The sequence below is a fragment of the Tripterygium wilfordii genome, chromosome 7 (assembly GCF_013401445.1).
Source record: "Tripterygium wilfordii isolate XIE 37 chromosome 7, ASM1340144v1, whole genome shotgun sequence".
In the NCBI taxonomy this organism is placed as follows: Eukaryota; Viridiplantae; Streptophyta; class Magnoliopsida; order Celastrales; family Celastraceae; genus Tripterygium; species Tripterygium wilfordii.
In genome coordinates, this window is record NC_052238.1 from 3,900,237 (window position 1) to 3,917,460 (window position 17,224).

General features: G+C 37.6%; 3 protein-coding genes and 1 pseudogene across 5 annotated transcripts; 2 read left to right on the forward strand and 2 right to left on the reverse strand.

The window, feature by feature from the left end:
* Nucleotides 1-1,174: 1,174 nt before the first annotated feature.
* Nucleotides 1,175-2,094, forward strand: LOC120002484 (vacuolar iron transporter homolog 4-like; the record flags this gene model as incomplete). Its single annotated transcript, XM_038851257.1, has 1 exon — nt 1,175-2,094. A coding segment is annotated over one exon (699 nt), but the record flags the coding sequence as incomplete, so codon positions are not given.
* A 649-nt stretch (nt 2,095-2,743) lies between these two features.
* LOC120003097 lies at nt 2,744-4,740 on the reverse strand. Of its 3 annotated transcripts, none has more exons than XR_005469256.1 (3): nt 3,860-4,740; nt 3,471-3,654; nt 2,744-3,064 (listed from the first exon to the last, which is right to left on the reverse strand). XR_005469256.1 is itself a non-coding variant. In XM_038852009.1 (3 exons), exons 2-3 carry the CDS (start codon nt 3,562-3,564, stop codon nt 2,856-2,858), a joined length of 303 nt encoding a protein of 100 aa, XP_038707937.1. In that variant the 5' UTR covers nt 3,565-3,654; nt 4,577-4,740; the 3' UTR covers nt 2,744-2,855. The 3 variants fall into 3 exon arrangements, 2 of the variants coding, with proteins under 2 accessions (XP_038707937.1, XP_038707936.1); XM_038852009.1 differs by having other exon boundaries at nt 4,577-4,740; XM_038852008.1 differs by having other exon boundaries at nt 4,536-4,740.
* A 646-nt stretch (nt 4,741-5,386) lies between these two features.
* Nucleotides 5,387-9,946, forward strand: LOC120002355 (protein SUPPRESSOR OF GENE SILENCING 3). Its single transcript, XM_038851082.1, has 6 exons — nt 5,387-5,533; nt 6,922-7,937; nt 8,127-8,424; nt 8,575-8,819; nt 9,192-9,349; nt 9,475-9,946. The coding sequence occupies exons 2-6, from the start codon at nt 6,927-6,929 to the stop codon at nt 9,674-9,676; spliced, it is 1,914 nt and encodes a 637-aa protein (XP_038707010.1). The 5' UTR covers nt 5,387-5,533; nt 6,922-6,926; the 3' UTR covers nt 9,677-9,946.
* A 1,439-nt stretch (nt 9,947-11,385) lies between these two features.
* LOC120001802 lies at nt 11,386-17,022 on the reverse strand (annotated as a pseudogene).
* Between the last annotated feature and the right edge of the window lie 202 nt (nt 17,023-17,224).

The window sequence follows — 17,224 nt, forward strand, 5'->3', positions numbered from 1 at the left end:
TGATAAGTGGGATCCACTGCTTTGGGCCCCACATGTTTCAAATCAATGGTATAAACATAAACCCTTATTTTACACTCTTACATTAAATCTTTATGTGAGAATTCCTATATATATATCTATCCTATCAATATCAAACAAATGGCCCTCCTATGATCGAGATATATATATATATATAATTTAAGTATTTAAGGGTGAATATATGAGATATTTTTAGAATATAAAATAAATTGACAAACAAATATTGAATCCTTATTTGTGAGGCATATTAATTCTATATTTGAAACTCGATCAAAACTCTCCTTTTTTCTTGATATTATCTCCTGTTATATTTTCTTGATATTATCTCCTGTTATATTGATTATGATGATTTTATCTCTAACATTGAAATCCTGATCCTCCCACAAAAAAAAGAAAGAAATAATGATCTTCCCAAGTATAAATGTTTGTCTAATTACCTATTTGATTAATCAAATATGATAAAGATCACAACAATTGAAATCCAAGTTATCTCAACTACTGACTTGTACGCATAAAATTTAAGTGAATTAGGCTCCATGTGTCTCACATTATACACATGAAATTCTGTGGGTAGGATCCCTATCGTTGTTGACTTGATTAATAAATGACTGGCCATCGATTGATGAATGTAAGTAATTGTTATAGTGGTTTACGAGTTAATTTTTGCTTTCTTGGTGTGAACACATTTAGATTCTCTATAATTAAATGTTTATGCCACGTCATCAAAGAGGCGTGTGCCCTCCACACACTCTTCGATAATATATATCTAATCCCACTTCCCATTTTATATTTACACAACTTTCAATTTTCTATATATTTATATAACTTTATCTATAATTAAAAATTTATGCCACGTCATAATAGAGGCGTGTGCCCTCCACACTCTTTTCAATAATATATATCCAAAATCCCACTTCCATTTTATATTAATAACTTCCACTCCATCTAAAAATAATAACAACTTTCCTTCTATCTAATTTTCTTTTCTTTTCTTTTTTCCATTCAAACAAAATTATAATTTTGATTCCATTCATATTAATATTGAATAATTAATGTTTCACACAACATATATGGCCACTAAAATATGAGTGTTTCCGTAACCACTTTCACTATATAACTTGGCGTGTGCCTTACACACTTCTGCATATCCAACTCCATTGCTTTCCTTCTCATTTTCATACTAACTCTTCCTCAAACTTCTTCTTCATCCATGGAAGCCAGATCATCTCCATTAAACCAATCACCAAAACCCTTGTCTCTTGACATTGAGGGACAAAAAAATGAAGATAAGGTCATTGACTATGCCAGGAGATCACAATGGCTTCGAGCCGCGGTGTTGGGTGCTAATGATGGATTACTCTCCATTGCATCATTGATGATGGGAGTTGGAGCTGTAAGAAAGGATGCTAAGACCATGATCCTAACCGGGATAGCCGGATTAGTAGCCGGTGCTTGTAGCATGGCGATCGGTGAGTTTGTGTCTGTTTATTCACAATATGACGCTGAAGTGTCTCAAATGAAGAGAGAAAATAAATCCATAAGTGACGGGGAGGAGGAGGAGGGTAGGGAGGATCACTTGCCGAATCCGTGGCAGGCGGCTTTAGCATCAGCGCTTGCTTTCGCGGCAGGAGCTGCCGTGCCCTTGCTGGGGGCAGCGTTTATTGGGGATTATGTGGTGAGGTTGGTGGTGATAATAGGGGCGGTGAGTCTTGCCTTGCTAGGGTTTGGAGGGCTGGCTGCTGTTTTAGGGGGTGCAAATGTAGTTAAGTCATCGTTAAGGATGTTGGTTGGGGGATGGTTGGCTATGGGAATAACTTTTGGCCTCACTAAGTCAATTGGTAGCACCGGAATTTGATCATTATATGATAATTATATATGATCAACTAGGGTCTTCGTTAGAGAACCACGAGTGGTATCTCATAAAGGTCTCGACTCCGAGTCTCTTCCATCTCCGCTCCTGTATTAAAAAAAAAAAACTAAGGTCTTCGATCGTTAATTATAATTATGTTAGTGTTGTTTCTTTTCTTAGTTGTGTATCATTGTTGCAATACTGTTACACTAGGAATAAGTATATGAATGAAGTATGCATTAAGTGGGTATTTTTAATTAAAAGACGAAATACAAAGTATGAGTGGCATACCCAACAACAAAGCCAAAAAGAGGCAACAATCACCATTCATCAATCATGGGACCAAATTAAAGTTGCTTCCTCCATGAGAAGATAGAATCCTCTTGAGAAGGCATGATCTTAACCTATCAGGACAGCTTCTACTATTTGATTTAATTTAAGGATGCTGCTTTTAAGAATGAATAAGTGATTTAATTTAAGGATCTTTACTACCCTTCCTGAGAGCAGACAACTAATGTGTTCTATAGTTGGTCCGCGACCCCTATATGCCAAAGATGCCCTTAGGATGATCTCGTAATTCTTACGGAGTGGAGATCAACGATAGGATTGGTCCATGAATTTTCCTTCGTTTTGCCACATTTCGCCAAGTTTAAGATGTAGCCACATAAATGAGTTGATCCAACTTTTTCGGCATTTGTGATTTGCAGGGAATACTTTAGATTGAAAAACCACTTCCCTTACGAAGCACCAACATTGGAATATTGCCGGTATCACCATGTTAGTCTAGTCTAAGAACAATACAATACTGGGTTTTGATGAACTTAAGACAAGGCCAAAACAAGAAAAGCGAATTGTTTTCCTGTGATTCTAAAACAAATGAATCATTTCTAAGTTCATTTGACAAGGAACAGAAGAAACAAAGATGGCCTACTACTCCAATGAATGACAAAGTGATGAAAAATTCTTACAATTGGTCAGATGCAATTTTTCACAATCGACTTCTACTACTACCATCTTCAAAGTACCGGGAATGGCATGTGTGCACGAGAATCTTCCCAGTTTCTTTATTCCTCAGCTCAACAGAGACAATGCCAATAATCGTTCCAACGCTCAAAACCTTGGACTCAACTTCAACTTGCTCCTGAATTTGTAGCAAAATCACATAGCACAACCGCGTTCCATACACCATCTCTCTGCCTAGGAGCAACAACAAAGAATAATAAGCCCAGGTTGAATTAAAATTATCCATGTAGGGAACTGCCTGAAACTTCATAAGTAGTTGAAGATAGCAGTGTAAGAGTTTTTAAGATAACCCAAAAATTAGTAAGCAATGTCCAACAAAATTAAAGTTTACGGTGTCCAACAAAATTAAAGTTTACGGTCTCTTCCATCTACACTCTCCGGAGCAGAGACTAAGTGATTGTAACAAAAATGACATAACAGAGAAATCAATTGAGGATCTTGAAATATGATTATTTCATTGAAGCAAATACATTTCGTCTTGCCATTAAGAAAACTCATTAGTGATATTAGCTTCTGGAACAAGTTCGGAAACTCCACAAAGTTAGAATTTGAGGTATAGAGGTTTTCGGATTGAAGTTACCTAAATCATGATCCAGGTTGGTCAAGTTTGAGTCAGTCTTCACATCAGCTGACCTCCGGTTCCCCGTTCCCATGGTTAGCCATCCAACCAGCATTAAACCCCAGGCAACTCACTTTAATCCAACCAGATTCTATTATGCAGCTTCATCATACAGCAATACATAAACCAATTTTATGCTCACGACCTAAAGATTCACAGTGTTAATCATGAAAATTCGATACATCAAGTTAAAAATAATGAACTAAAAGTAGTACGGAATATAATCGTGATCAACAATATGATTCACCAACATATCACGTATATATGTTTTGAGATGCACCAATATGCACATGTAATTAGGAAGAATACACTTATGCAAATCGCAGAGGGGGGATGACCATGATACTCACATCAACATAAACAGTATCCAAGTAGAGGAAAATATAGGTATTGAATGAATTTCCAGTTGTTGGAGCTCCAACTGTGGATAGTACAGCACACCCTACCAGTCCTGCCAGGGTTTCCCTGGCCCCAGCATGTAAGGAAATTATTAGCATTCTAATAATAAGCTACAGCAGTTCAAAAGATCAAGAACCCATCAATGAAAAACACTTTTGGAGGGAGACACGAAGAAGAGAACAGTATTTGTTTAGAGTCTGAAAATTTTCAACTAGACATAACATTGTACTTCGGAATCAATATCAATTCAAATGGGAGCTGGGGAGAACTTGAAAGGCCGAAAATCCATTGAATTTGAATGAAATACTTCAATTGTTTCAAGTTACTTTATATCTACAGGGTAGTGTAAATCACACAATTTTTCCAAGTTACTTTAAAGTTGATTAACACTAGAACATTCTTCTGATTTTCGTCAATTTTTCTCAGGAACCAAACAAGGGGGTGATGCCTAATTTTCTGAAATGGGTCAGCGTCAAATTTAAATTCTATTTCTTTTTCAAAGATTTTTATTGCTCCCCTGCTTTCGAGTACGTGAGAATCTAAAGAAAATTGTGCAATTTTGTGTCGTGGGTATTGAAAAACAGAGGAAAAACATTGAATTGATCCATTAAATTGCGATTGAGGTACCAGCATGCATTCAGGGACTTTGAAGGAACCGACAACACGACCTGGTTCGGTGAGATCGAAGCTGAGGCCGTCAATGAAAAAGTGGTCGCAGAACATTAATCGGACCGCCATCATCAATGGCAGGGCCGACGTTCTTGTCGTCTCCACTTCCTCCTTTCTCTGCGTACCTCTTCACTGCCTCCATTTCCACTTCCCTCTAGTCACTCGCGAACAAACAAAGCCACCCAGACCCCCCAGTACTACCAGTCAAAGAAAATCTTTTTCTATTTTTAAAACTAATTTAGCATTTTATTTTCATTTAATTCTGTATTATTTTAAAAAATAATTATATGACATAAATAGATATTCCCATTAAAATAAATTAGTACTTAGTAGGGTTATTTATGAACTCATCAACAACAAAAATTCATGCTCCAACTCGATTAGGTTTTCATCGAGTTCATAAATCAGTCGATGGTTGAATGACAAATGATTAATATGTAAGGGATGATTCACTCATTAGAGTATGAGTTCGAGTCTTACCCCTCCCAATTCTCTTTAAAAAAAACAAAAGAAAAACTTCATTAAGCCCAAATTTTGAATTAGAATTAGAATTAGAATTACAACCTTAAAAGGTAAGACAAGTTACATGCCACTAGGCAATTAAGACACTCACCTAACCCTATGCGGTAAGAATATCTAATTAAGGTAAAAATTATATGCATAAGAGATTACTTGGGATAAAATTTTGGACATTTATTTCAGAAAACCCTCAAAACACAATTAGATGTAATGAAGATACCTTTTCTACAATTTTATTGGAGGAAAGAGGTGAGTTAACATTTAAACATTGTACATTAAGATAAAATTTAGCTCCTTATATGCAAATAGAAAAATCTTAGCTACTTATATGCAAATACGCAGAAAATGAAGGTGGGGCGTAGTATATAGGAAGCGGTTCCTTTTCTCGATCAGTGTACCCTCAACCAGTCAAGCAAAACAGCCAAACAGTCCTCCCGGTAAAACCCTAACTCTCGTTTTCTTCTTCTTTTTCTTTTGTGCATTTCTCGTGAAGCGATGATCGCGATACATGTTCTTGTAGCTGAAGTCGATTTTGAATCTTTTGTTTGTTAGATTAGATGACATTGTATGTGGATTTTTAAGTCTGAATACTCGTTATTTTGCTACCGCTTCGTGGTCTTCGCTTGCGTATGATATCTATGTTGAGCATGGAGCTTATTCTTGTGGTTATGTGGTTGGAGATGTTTATTAACATGAAAGTTTCTTTGCATTATCTACGCCGTGCCCCTTTGTGCCTTGTACTTTCATGGTTTCAGGGATCTTTGGTGAAATATTCTGCGTTGTACGACTTAAAATTTTGCCTGATAATTTCTCTTTTATGGAGATCTGCCTCTTTGAGAAAAGTTTTGCTTTGAAATTCAAACCTGCAAACACCAGGTGAAGATAGAATAGGAGGGCTTGTGATTAGGATGGGTTTATGCTTTTTGCCCCTTCTGCCAAACTTTTTAGTTGTACATGGATAGTGTGAGATCGTCAAGAGGAGTAAGCTGTTTCATTTTTTTTTGTATGTACGGTGCTTTATTGGAATATAAGCAATGAACATCAGGGACTCTGACTAACAAGTCTCTTGCTGTGAGTGAATGATTTTTACTATATGAGCCACTAATTTTGATATCTAAAACTGAGTTTGCTTAGTTTCATCTTGCCCTTCCCTGCTTCTGCCTCCGCTGCTAGAACCTTTTATGTGGGAGTTATTTACTTATTTGCAGCCAACTTTGAACATTGATCTTTCCAGCTTTAATTGGTATGAGTTCCTAGGGATATATGGGGATGATTTGTAAGATATGGGAGAAAATTTCACCTATGTAGTAATAAGGGGCAGCGCAGTAAATTAGAAATATCGATTTATTAGGGGGAATATCTTGAACTGTAAAGCCATTTTAGATTATGGTTCCCTGTCTCTTTGTATTCATCTTGTGTTTCAGGGCATTGTGGCTATGTTTCTGCTTGATATATTTGCTTCTACCCATCAAACAAAATCTGCTTTGGAGATTTTCAGATTTCACAATGTCCTATAATTTTACTCTTTGTTTGGCTGAAAAGTTAATAAGAATGCAGGATTTGGAATATTATTACTTGCAGTGTGCAGAGTTGGTTGGTTGCCAAATGGTTTATTGCTTTAGTTCTTTCTACCCCGGATATGGATCTTTAACGTCTTTGTGTTTGCCTTCTTGGCATCAAGTTTATGGATTTGAAGTTATTTCTTGTGATGAACATTTGTTTACTTTTTGGTCAACAAGTTTGTGGCAGTTAAATATTTTTTTGTTTTCATTTTGCGTGTCGTATGGTAAAATCTAGCTGAAAATTGTTGTAAATGATGATTCAGAGAAGATGAGTTCAAGAAGAGGGACAGGTACTAGTAGTAACCCACTGTCTAAGGGAAAATCTGTATCTGAAGCATCTAGTCCCAATGTTGAGCAGTTGACCCATGATGTAGCAGATATCAACCTGGATTCTGAGCAAGATGATGGCCAATGGGCAGTTTACACCAAGAAGTCCAAGAATAAAGTTGGAAGCAGTCCTTCAAAACCCTGGAACTCTCAGAATTCCAATCCTAAAGCATGGAGCCATCCAGATGTTCAGAAGTTAGGCATGCGAAGTAATGCAGGATCAGGACGGACCTCCGGCAGTCCCTGGCAAACACAAACTGCTGATTCTAGGATGCACTCTAGTAGAGGAAATCCGAGGCCACAATCTTCCAACAGGTCTTTCGGGAACAATCATGTGCCCCCTCAAGCTGCTATTCCCCCTCCTCTGGAGCACGGATGGAATTGGCAATCTAGATCTTCCACAATCCCACCAGAAGAAACACATGGGCAAGAATTTGATTATACTGAGGTCCAACACAAGAATGAGGAGGATGTTGTTGATAACTACGATGAGGAATCTGAGGGCATGGACGATAGTGATGATGAGTTCCTGAGTGATGGATTTGATTCAGACACAAGTCAAAAGAGCCATGAAACTCGCAAGAAGAGCAAATGGTTCATGAAGTTCTTTGAAAGCTTGGATGGTTTAAGCGTGGATGAGATAAATGAACCAGAGAGGCAGTGGCACTGTCCTGCATGCCAGGGTGGTCCAGGTGCCATTGATTGGTATCGAGGTCTGCAGCCCCTGATGACACATGCGAAAACAAAAGGCTCGCAAAGGGTGAAGCTTCACAGAGAACTTGCAGAGCTCTTGGAAGAGGAATTGCGCAGGAAGGGAACATCAGTTATTCCAGCTGGTGAAGTATTTGGCAAGTGGAAAGGTCTACTTGATGAGGAGAGAGATCATTTGATAATTTGGCCGCCAATGGTTGTCATTATGAATACAAAGCTTGAACAAGACGAGAATGACAAGGTTTAATCTTATTCCCCTACCTTCCTGTGTGCTACTTTCCCTTTTTATGGGGAATAAATGGGTTACTGCTTTTCTCCCTCTTTTTAAGATCTTGGTTGATGTCTCCAAAAACCAATTAATTTTTTAATCCCTACAAAGCAAATGTCTATATGACAATATTATCTAAACTTTCCTTGTGTTGCATTTCAGTGGATTGGCATGGGCAATCAAGAACTTCTTAACTACTTCAATTCATATGATGCTGTGAAGGCCAGGCACTCTTATGGTCCACAGGGACATCGTGGAATGAGTCTTCTCGTTTTTGAGAGTTCTGCCCGGGGTTATTTAGAGGCTGAGCGTTTGCACAAGCATTTTGTGGAAGAAGGTACAGACAGGAATGCTTGGGATAGTAATCGTCGGGCTCTATTTTATCCAGGTGGAAAACGACAACTTTATGGTTATATGGCTGTGAAGGACGATCTAGAGTACTTCAACCACCATTCTCAAGGTTTCTGCCTTGTCCCTTTCCTTTTTTGTTCCTGTGTTTATTTATTGGTATTTGGTAGTGGAATATTCATATGGTTTGTTCTTATGACTGACTTTGGAACGAACATTTGTTTGTTATTTTTTTCTCTTTGAATGTTATTCTTTTTGTTAGGCAAGTCTAGGCTGAAGTATGAAATCAAGTCTTACCAAGAAATGGTGGTCAAACAAATAAAACAAATGAGTGAAGATAATCAGCAGCTTGTCTGGTTGAGAAATAGGGTTGCTCGGGAACAGAGACATTCAAAAGCTCTTGAAGAGTCTTTTGGTATAGTTAGTGAGAAACTACGAAAAACTAGGGAAGAGAACCACATTGTTATACAGAGGACCAAAATTCAGCATCAGCAGAACAAGGAAGAGGTAATACTACCAAGTGTTATTATTATCATTCCTCTATTTTCTAGACAGCTGGTGCACAGTAGGCATAGGAAATATCATACCATCTTTATGTAAATGTGCTACATACATTGGTTTTTGTGTTACATTATTGGATTAGGTTGCATTCACATTGAGTAGCTGGTAAAGAATTTATACCTGAGAGTAGTTCAGTTTATGTGTGCATCTAATAGTTTGTTTTGATTTTGTTCATTTTCGGTTGTTACTGCCCCACCTCCAAGTGGGTTTGGGGAGGGGGGGGTCTCTCTATCTCTCTCTCTGCTCCATGCTTTATTGAGATTTTCTGTCGACTTCATATTTTCACTTGGTTAAACTAACTATAATTCTTCCTCTAAGATGGATTACCAAGAGCAATTCTTCAAAGAACAAATCAGAGTTATTCATGAAGCAAGGGATGCAAAGGAGGAGGATTTTGAGAAGATACAGCAAGAGGAACGTGAGAAGGTGAAAAAGTTGAATGTAAATGCTTCCAATTCAGAGGATCACAAACGCAGGTATGCCTGTTATTAAATTCCTTACAGTCGTTTTGTGGAAAACATGTACATATACAAGTAACAAAAATGTGAGGTGGGGCTGCTATATTATTGTTGTATTCTTTTAACATATCACCCTGGCTCAGGGGAAAGGAGATTGATAATTTCATTCAAGGACAAGACAAGGAGATGGAAAATTTTGTGGCTGAGAGAGACAAGTTACTAAAAGTACATGAGCATAAGATGGTTGCTATGAAGAAGAGTCATTGGGAGGAAGAGGTTGAGCTGGAGAAGGAGTTTGATGCTGAACTGTCTCAACTTATGGCGAGGTATACCCCAAATCACTAGGAGGATGCCGTCAATGCTTGATGGCATCACGGCTTGGTAAACCCTGAGTTTGATGCAGGTATCATATAATATCAAAATGAGATGCTTAAAATAACTGACGTATTTTGAACTCTTTGACGACCATAGAAATACAATTTGCCATTTTGTATCAACCCTGCTAGTTTATAGCAGATATTATAGACTTGTTTTATGGCCGTATCAGCTCTGTTGGAGAGTATTAAACCTCTAATGCAATTAAGCAGGTTTCTCAAATAGTTTCTTTATTGCGTATGCCTCGTTTTTGTTTGTGTTCATATGTACAAGCACACTCACTCAGTGATTCACTGACATGGTGGCTTATACATATGGAATTGCAATTTATATGAATATAGCGTAACGTCCTTTTGTGTTGGGAAACGTGGGGAGTGGGAGTTGTGGATATGCGGATTTTAATGCTTGATGGGTACTCTCGTGCAAGTTGATGGATGAAGGAACCTTACCCCTTTTGAGTCGTTTGTTGTCTAGCCCTCGGCTGCTGCTGAGAAGCTAACTTGTTTAGTGCTTTAACATTCATGAATTTATCCATTTCCCGCGTTTAGGCCAAAAAATATGAATGAAAGTGGGCCGGGCCACCCAAGGATGGCTCACTGGTGGCCGGAGATCGGCCTGTATGACAAACGGGCTGAGTTTAGGCCTTCGTTTTAAAAACTTGGCTCGTAGACCTTACATTGTAGAATATATAACATACTAAATTACTAACATTCATGTCAAAAGCCCAACTGTGAACTGTCCAAGCCCACACAATATTAAGAAGCCCACTTAAGATCAAGTACTCTTTGATTTTATTTTTTTTTAGGAAACGAGTCCTCTTTGAAATTTTATACACGATAGAAAGTGGTTCCTTATTCTCGGCACCTACCTAAGTCATTTATTCCACGTGCACTTATCATGGAAGCAACACCTCCTTTCTTTCTTTTTTTAAATTCTCCAACCACGCACAGTCAAGCTTGGGATCGAAATTATACACCAAATCCAGGAATCCGAGTCAAATCTAACTAGAGATGAGGGCGAGTAACGAGATCTATGAGTTGAATTTAGATACCGATACCTTGTGATCTTGGAGGCAAACGCATGAGGGGAGAGAGAAAAATGAAGGTGAAGAGAGAGGAATTGGCCTACAGTGGACATGACAATCGCTGATCTAAGAACAAATCACAATGATAAAATTTTGTTGGAGACAACAAATGAAAGAGATGTTTTGATAATGTGACTAAACCAACAAAATATATTAATACAATTATTTAAATTTGATGACTTAATTTTTTGTGTAATATAAGAGTGGAGTTCAGTATTGATCTTTGGTATAATTGTGACTTGTGAGTGTGGTACAACAAAGTAACGATAAATGAAATCAATGGGCTTGATGGGATCGTTACCTTGATTTCCTGAGTTGGATGCCCCTCTTGGCCTACAGAAGGACTGCCATCGAACCTATGCTTTCCCGGCCTATTATAAAAGCAACGAGCCAAGCCTAACACCTGTCAAAACCCGGCAGAACCGGGTCCGTTTTACCTAAAAGTAAAGTCGACCTTAAAATGACATTGACTTTACTTCTACACAATCCAACAAGAGTTACAAAACTAGAAAGAAAAGTTTGGACACAAAGCATTGAGAAAAAATATTGCATACTAGGAAGGAAGGAAGAAAAAAAAGAAGAAGAAGAGGCTGCGTCAGCTCATTAGACATTTACGCACAAAACTAAGGAAGTTACACCTATAAATTCTTACAAAAAAAGAGAAATGACCCTATAACCACACTTATCAGAATATGGAAAAGAAATAATAAAGAAACGAAAATTCTAATTGAATTTTACAGTTACATGTAACCTGGTTCCCCTCATTTGGTTTTCTTGTTGTCCTTGTCTGCAATTGTTTGTGCAGTATCAGAGGGCTTATCATCCTCTGAGACTATAATGTGGAGATGTAGCATTGGCATTTTGATGACGAAGGCAAATAGAGCATCTATGATGGTGTTGAGGAACTTGTAAGTCTCATCCGCCTCCAGGGCATACGAGCTACAGACTTCAGCTTGTAATTTATAAACAATTGTGGACACATCATGATAAAACCTGCAATGGAAATCACTATGGTGTAAAGTTGAACTTTCAACCAAATAAATATAATAATTATATAAATAACAATAAGTATGTGCCGCCCATTGTGAGAAACATGTTCAACTCTTAGAAACAACATTTCTACATATTATTATGTGGAGCATGTCCCCAATCCAATCCATTGCAGAAGCCTTATGTACATTTGACAGGTGAACATATGACTTAGCAATAGAGTTGCAGGGATGCAACCTAGAGGTCACATGTTCAATTCATGAAAAAAACACCACATATTTTATGGGGATAAGATCTATATACAACATTACATCCTACTCAACCCGCCCACTGCGGTGGGAGCCTTAAACAGCTTTGTACATGTTAGTTGTTTACCTAATAAGTATGTGTTAGTTCATGTGCCCTTCGGTGTGTTTATTACACGATGTCCACATGAAATATTTAATACATATGCTGGCTGGTCAACCTATTTTCCCATTTAATCTTCTACATAAAACATTCGAGTCTGTTAAGAGGTTCTAAGAATAAGTCTCGAGTTTCTTAAACCTCCTCTCCTTTCAGAACGACTACAGTGTTATCTTCTATTCCTTTTTATGTACCAGGTGTTCGCACCCTATCCCATGCGGTAATGTATACCATCTTTTTTTGTGAAGGAAAAAACAACAAAAAAAGTATATCAGAAAAGTAACACAACTGCATGAACGGGCCACTTACCAAACATGTATACGCAGCTTGTGAGTGAAGAAAGAATCCAGGAATACCAGCCCTTTTGGGGCTCATACATGAGCGAATAAATAGAAAAGCACGCAGCAAGGAAAAATAGCACGTAGGACAAATACTTCATTGCAAGATCATCATATTCCTTTGTTTTATTCTTTGCATATGATTCACGGTCACGGAATCTCAACAAAGGAATAAATCTACTTCTATCAATCTGCAAACAGAATAAACTATCATGAATTTGTTCGCTCATAAAAACAACAAACCCACAATGAGCTGCATTTGTGAAAGCAGTTCCAGCATCAAAAGATATCTATAAAAGTGCATATTCAAATAGGAGAAAATGACATTACATAACACACGCACAAGTTCCACCTATATGGTTAACTATACAGTGCACTGGTGCAGAGCTACAACATACAAAACCCACACACAGCAGAAATTGGGGAAGGAGACAGTGGGGGGAAGGGGAAGAAATTTGAGATGGGATTTGAGAAAAAAGAAAAGTGACGACATAGAATTGGTAGAGATACGAAGACAACAAACTATGCATCAGAACAAAACATTTCTCTGTAGACAAAATCTTGATTTCTAGGCAAACCCAGATTCTGGACATGATTAGAGCTACAAAACAATGTAGCCTTCATGCATTTGCAAATATTGAGCCACCAGATATAGCTTTTATCTAGAGCATAAACCAACAAAAACGAGAAGACCAGATGCTATATCAGATTTTCATTTCATAAATAGGATTTTCTGGCAAGGAATGGCAATAAACACAAAAATACTATATTTACATCAGAGTTTAATCAATGGAGAATACCTCTAAGTGCATCGCTTTCCCAATTTTCCAGAATTCAATACAGCAACCAATTCCAGAGCTTGCAAGTATCATCCAAGAAGTTTCATTGTTCAGCAGATAGAGGAACACAATGAGCTGGGAGATGAAGTTCACAACAACAGACTTTGCGGACAATCCTTCCATAGACTTATTTTTGTTCCAGAACTGGATGTCTGCAAAGAAAATAAAACAATAAACATATCCCATATAAGCATCACAGGATTCACGAGGATCTTCAAGAAGCAAAATAGAAATACTGATGTAATACAGCAATTGTGATATTACCATTCTTGAACGCCAAGAAGTCAAATACTGAATGAAGTACCGTAACAACCATTGTGATCGCCAGGAAGTAAGGATTCCCTTCCAAGAAAACCCTCTGAAATTTTCTCAGATGACAGCATGGTTACTATTTATTCTAGAAGGAATTTTCCAACAGTCAAAGCAGAAAGACAATACCTTAATTTCATCACCCTCGCCTTCAAGCATGCTCCCATAACTACGCTGCATCTAAAATGATTGTTCAATCTGCAAGAATAGCTGCCACTTTGTCATGCTTATGGAACCCACCTCCAAATTCAGGGTCAATTCTGTCACTGACTCATTAATTGGGATCAACTTCTCCCTAAGCAGCCAAAACTCGTTGCAAAATACTGTGGGATGGAAATTCCCTGTACTAGGCTCCACATACAAGTCTGCAGATCTATAGTGAAGGAACCCATTGCAGAATAATCTTAACAACATGTAGTATCAACTAACTTGATGAGCGTAACAGTAAAAATGCTATGATTATCATTGACGTGTTTGAAAGAGTTCACAATAAATCAACAGAACTACGACCAAACACATAGACACATTTTGTGTCCTCATAACAAAGCACTTGCATTCAAACATTCTCAAGATGTTATTGCCTAATGTAATTAGGCAAACCAAAAACGAACTGAAGGATACAAGGAGCAATATTGGGTGGTACAACATTGTGTGGGTACCTGCACATAAAAGAAATCATTCAATAAATGAGGAAAAGAAGCCAAGAATTAGCACAATCACTAACAAAGCAACGCATAAACACAAGGGAGTAATGGATATAAGAACAAGGAAGTATGTGCATTCGAAATCGAAATGGAAAACAATAAATTTAAGTGTTTGTAATAGTACCACATAAGCTTTTTTTTTATTCTTGTACTTCTTTCATTTTGAGTAGCAAAATAAGAATATATATTGATTGTGGCACAAAGGGGTTTCTTATACCGTGTAAAATCATCAACCAGATTAATCGTGATGTTTGGTATGTGTTTGTAATAGTACCACATAAGCTTTTTCTTATTCTTGTACTTCTTTCATTTTGAGTAGCAAAATAAGAATATATATTGATTGTGGCACAAAGGGGTTTCTTATACCGTGTAATATCATCAACCAGATTAATCGTGATGTTTGGTTTCCAATATGATATCCATTCGACAAGGCCATCATCTTTAAGATCTACTTGGCCGTCATCGACTTCCTGAAGCAACAAAAATAATTTTTCTTTAGGACATTCATGTTGTATTTAAAAATACCAGACAGGGATAAAATGAAAAGAATGAACCAAAAGTAACAAGCTCGTCTTCAAATATTTTGGATAAGCCAAGGACAGACCTGAGATGCCGTTTCACCTTCCTGATCATCCTTGGAATTACTTAAAAGCCGCCTCCTTGTATCTGCCTTTCACTTGGGCAGGTATGTCACAACAGCTGAATTTAGTGACAAGGAGCGTTATTAAGAACGGGAGCGATTTCAATATGTACACTAGTGATGTCAGAACACATCTCCTAACAATATTAGCAACACAATCTTAGGGTATATCCTCCCAAAGGCAGCAGTTGGCTGGTACTCAGGATCAGTGGGGTCTGGAGGATAACTAGACCGTGCGAAGAAAACATGAGCATAAAGACTTCCATTATGCTTCATAGCCTGAAAAAAGAAACATTTCCTATAACTCTCTATATCAATAACTAATCATAAATGCTAAAAGCATAAGAAAATGAAAATTAATATACAGAAACTAAATAGATCATCCTCCATATCCTCATGAAAGTCAAAGATGGAAATCCAAGAAACCATGCAATCAACGGATAATAAAAGTAATATAGAAGCTCTAATGATTTACCTCAGAGGGATGGTACTTCACAGAAAGAGACTTGGTACTCTCTGGTGACCAAATGGCATAAGCAATACCTGTCTCATGCCAAATAAGTGCACCTTCATTGTTAAAATCACTGAACTTTTCATGCTCAGAAAAATATAACCACATATCCTGAAATCAGATGAAACAACAATTAAAATATCAAACAAAACTATAGATGGAACAATTACAATCTACCAACAATAACTACAAAAAAGGCAAAGCAAGCATCCCGAACAACTCCAGCATCTCCTCTACTACTCTAATATGAAATTGGGCTCCATTTGAACAGAAGATGACATCAGTTATAAGTTGTCGGGTTTAAAAAGAGACTTGACCCTAAATGTATCATGATCTAGTGCCAGATTGACAGTACACTTTAAGAAACTTCTACAACATTTTATTGAAAAATGGAAAAAGAACGCGGATTATAACAGGTAAGACATTTTGATTACACAGGCCAGTTCAGAATAAGAACTTCCACAAAGAATATTAAGGAATATCATAATTCATGAGTCTCAAACTCATCACAAGTAAGAGCTCACAAATTAAAATAATATACATAATCCTCTAGTGGTTTTTACTGTGCTTTTGTGGTGAAAGGGTTACAATAGACCTTTAAGTTATTACCTGGCCGCTACCTTAAATACCAAATACTGTACCCTATCACCAGGTAATGTCCCCCTCTAATGCCCCCCTTCTTGAAATGGTTGACATGGTGGACAAAGAGAGTCTATTCTCTGAAAAATTATCTTCCCGAAAATATTTTTCAATAATTAACAGTAACTAAAGGCTAAGATTACTGCTGATACTTTAGGACATGTGAATTCATTGCTAGTTTAGTCTGAAAAATTATTTGAGAATTAACTCTAGCTCTGCCTCAACAGGATCATACAATTCTCTTGACCCTCACAAAATCACCTCTCTATCCTACCCAAACGCTCTCCAATTCACCAAGATTCTTATCCCTAGTGGAAGCAAAAATAAAAGAACAAGAACCGATCATCTACAGTCGCACACAAGCAAAAAATAAAAACAAAATATGAGTAACCAGATCACAAAACAAAGTTACTTCACTAGTGAACATAGTTTTCAAAAGCCAGATGACAAAACAAGTTACTCGCACTGCCTACAGGTACTAAAACAGAGATAGGCATCCAAATACGCACCATGGACTCTCCCTTTTGGAAGAGATTGGAGATGAGTTGAGATGGCTCAGTAGGTTTTTTCGGACCAAGGAATTTGGACAACAAGAAAAAAAAGATGAACATCCTTATGATCCCTGTCATGGTCTGCCCAAAACCAGGTTGCTGTTGTTGCTGCCCTCCTCTTCCTCCACCATCTCCTCCTGCTGCTCCGTCTCCCCCACCTCCCGTCGGGGGCCATCTTTCCCTCTGATTGGATTGGGTGGTTCTTCCTCCGAGAGAAAGGAAATCGGAACTCGAAGTGTTAGTGTCGGGTTTGTCTTCAGATTTAATTGGGCAACTCGAGTCGGTTGGCGCCGCTCTAAATCTCGAATGTGCCGGGGTTTTTTTTTGGATTTTTTAAATCTAACCATTCTTTTCAAAACACTTAAATATAACTCTTTTGACAAAGGAAAAAACATTCATATCCTTTCACGTCTTTTCATACATCACCTCTCTCTTAAACCCTAAAAATGGTTTTCCCTCCCAAAAAACACTCATCTCCCTCTGCGAAACCACTCTCTCTCTCCTTTAA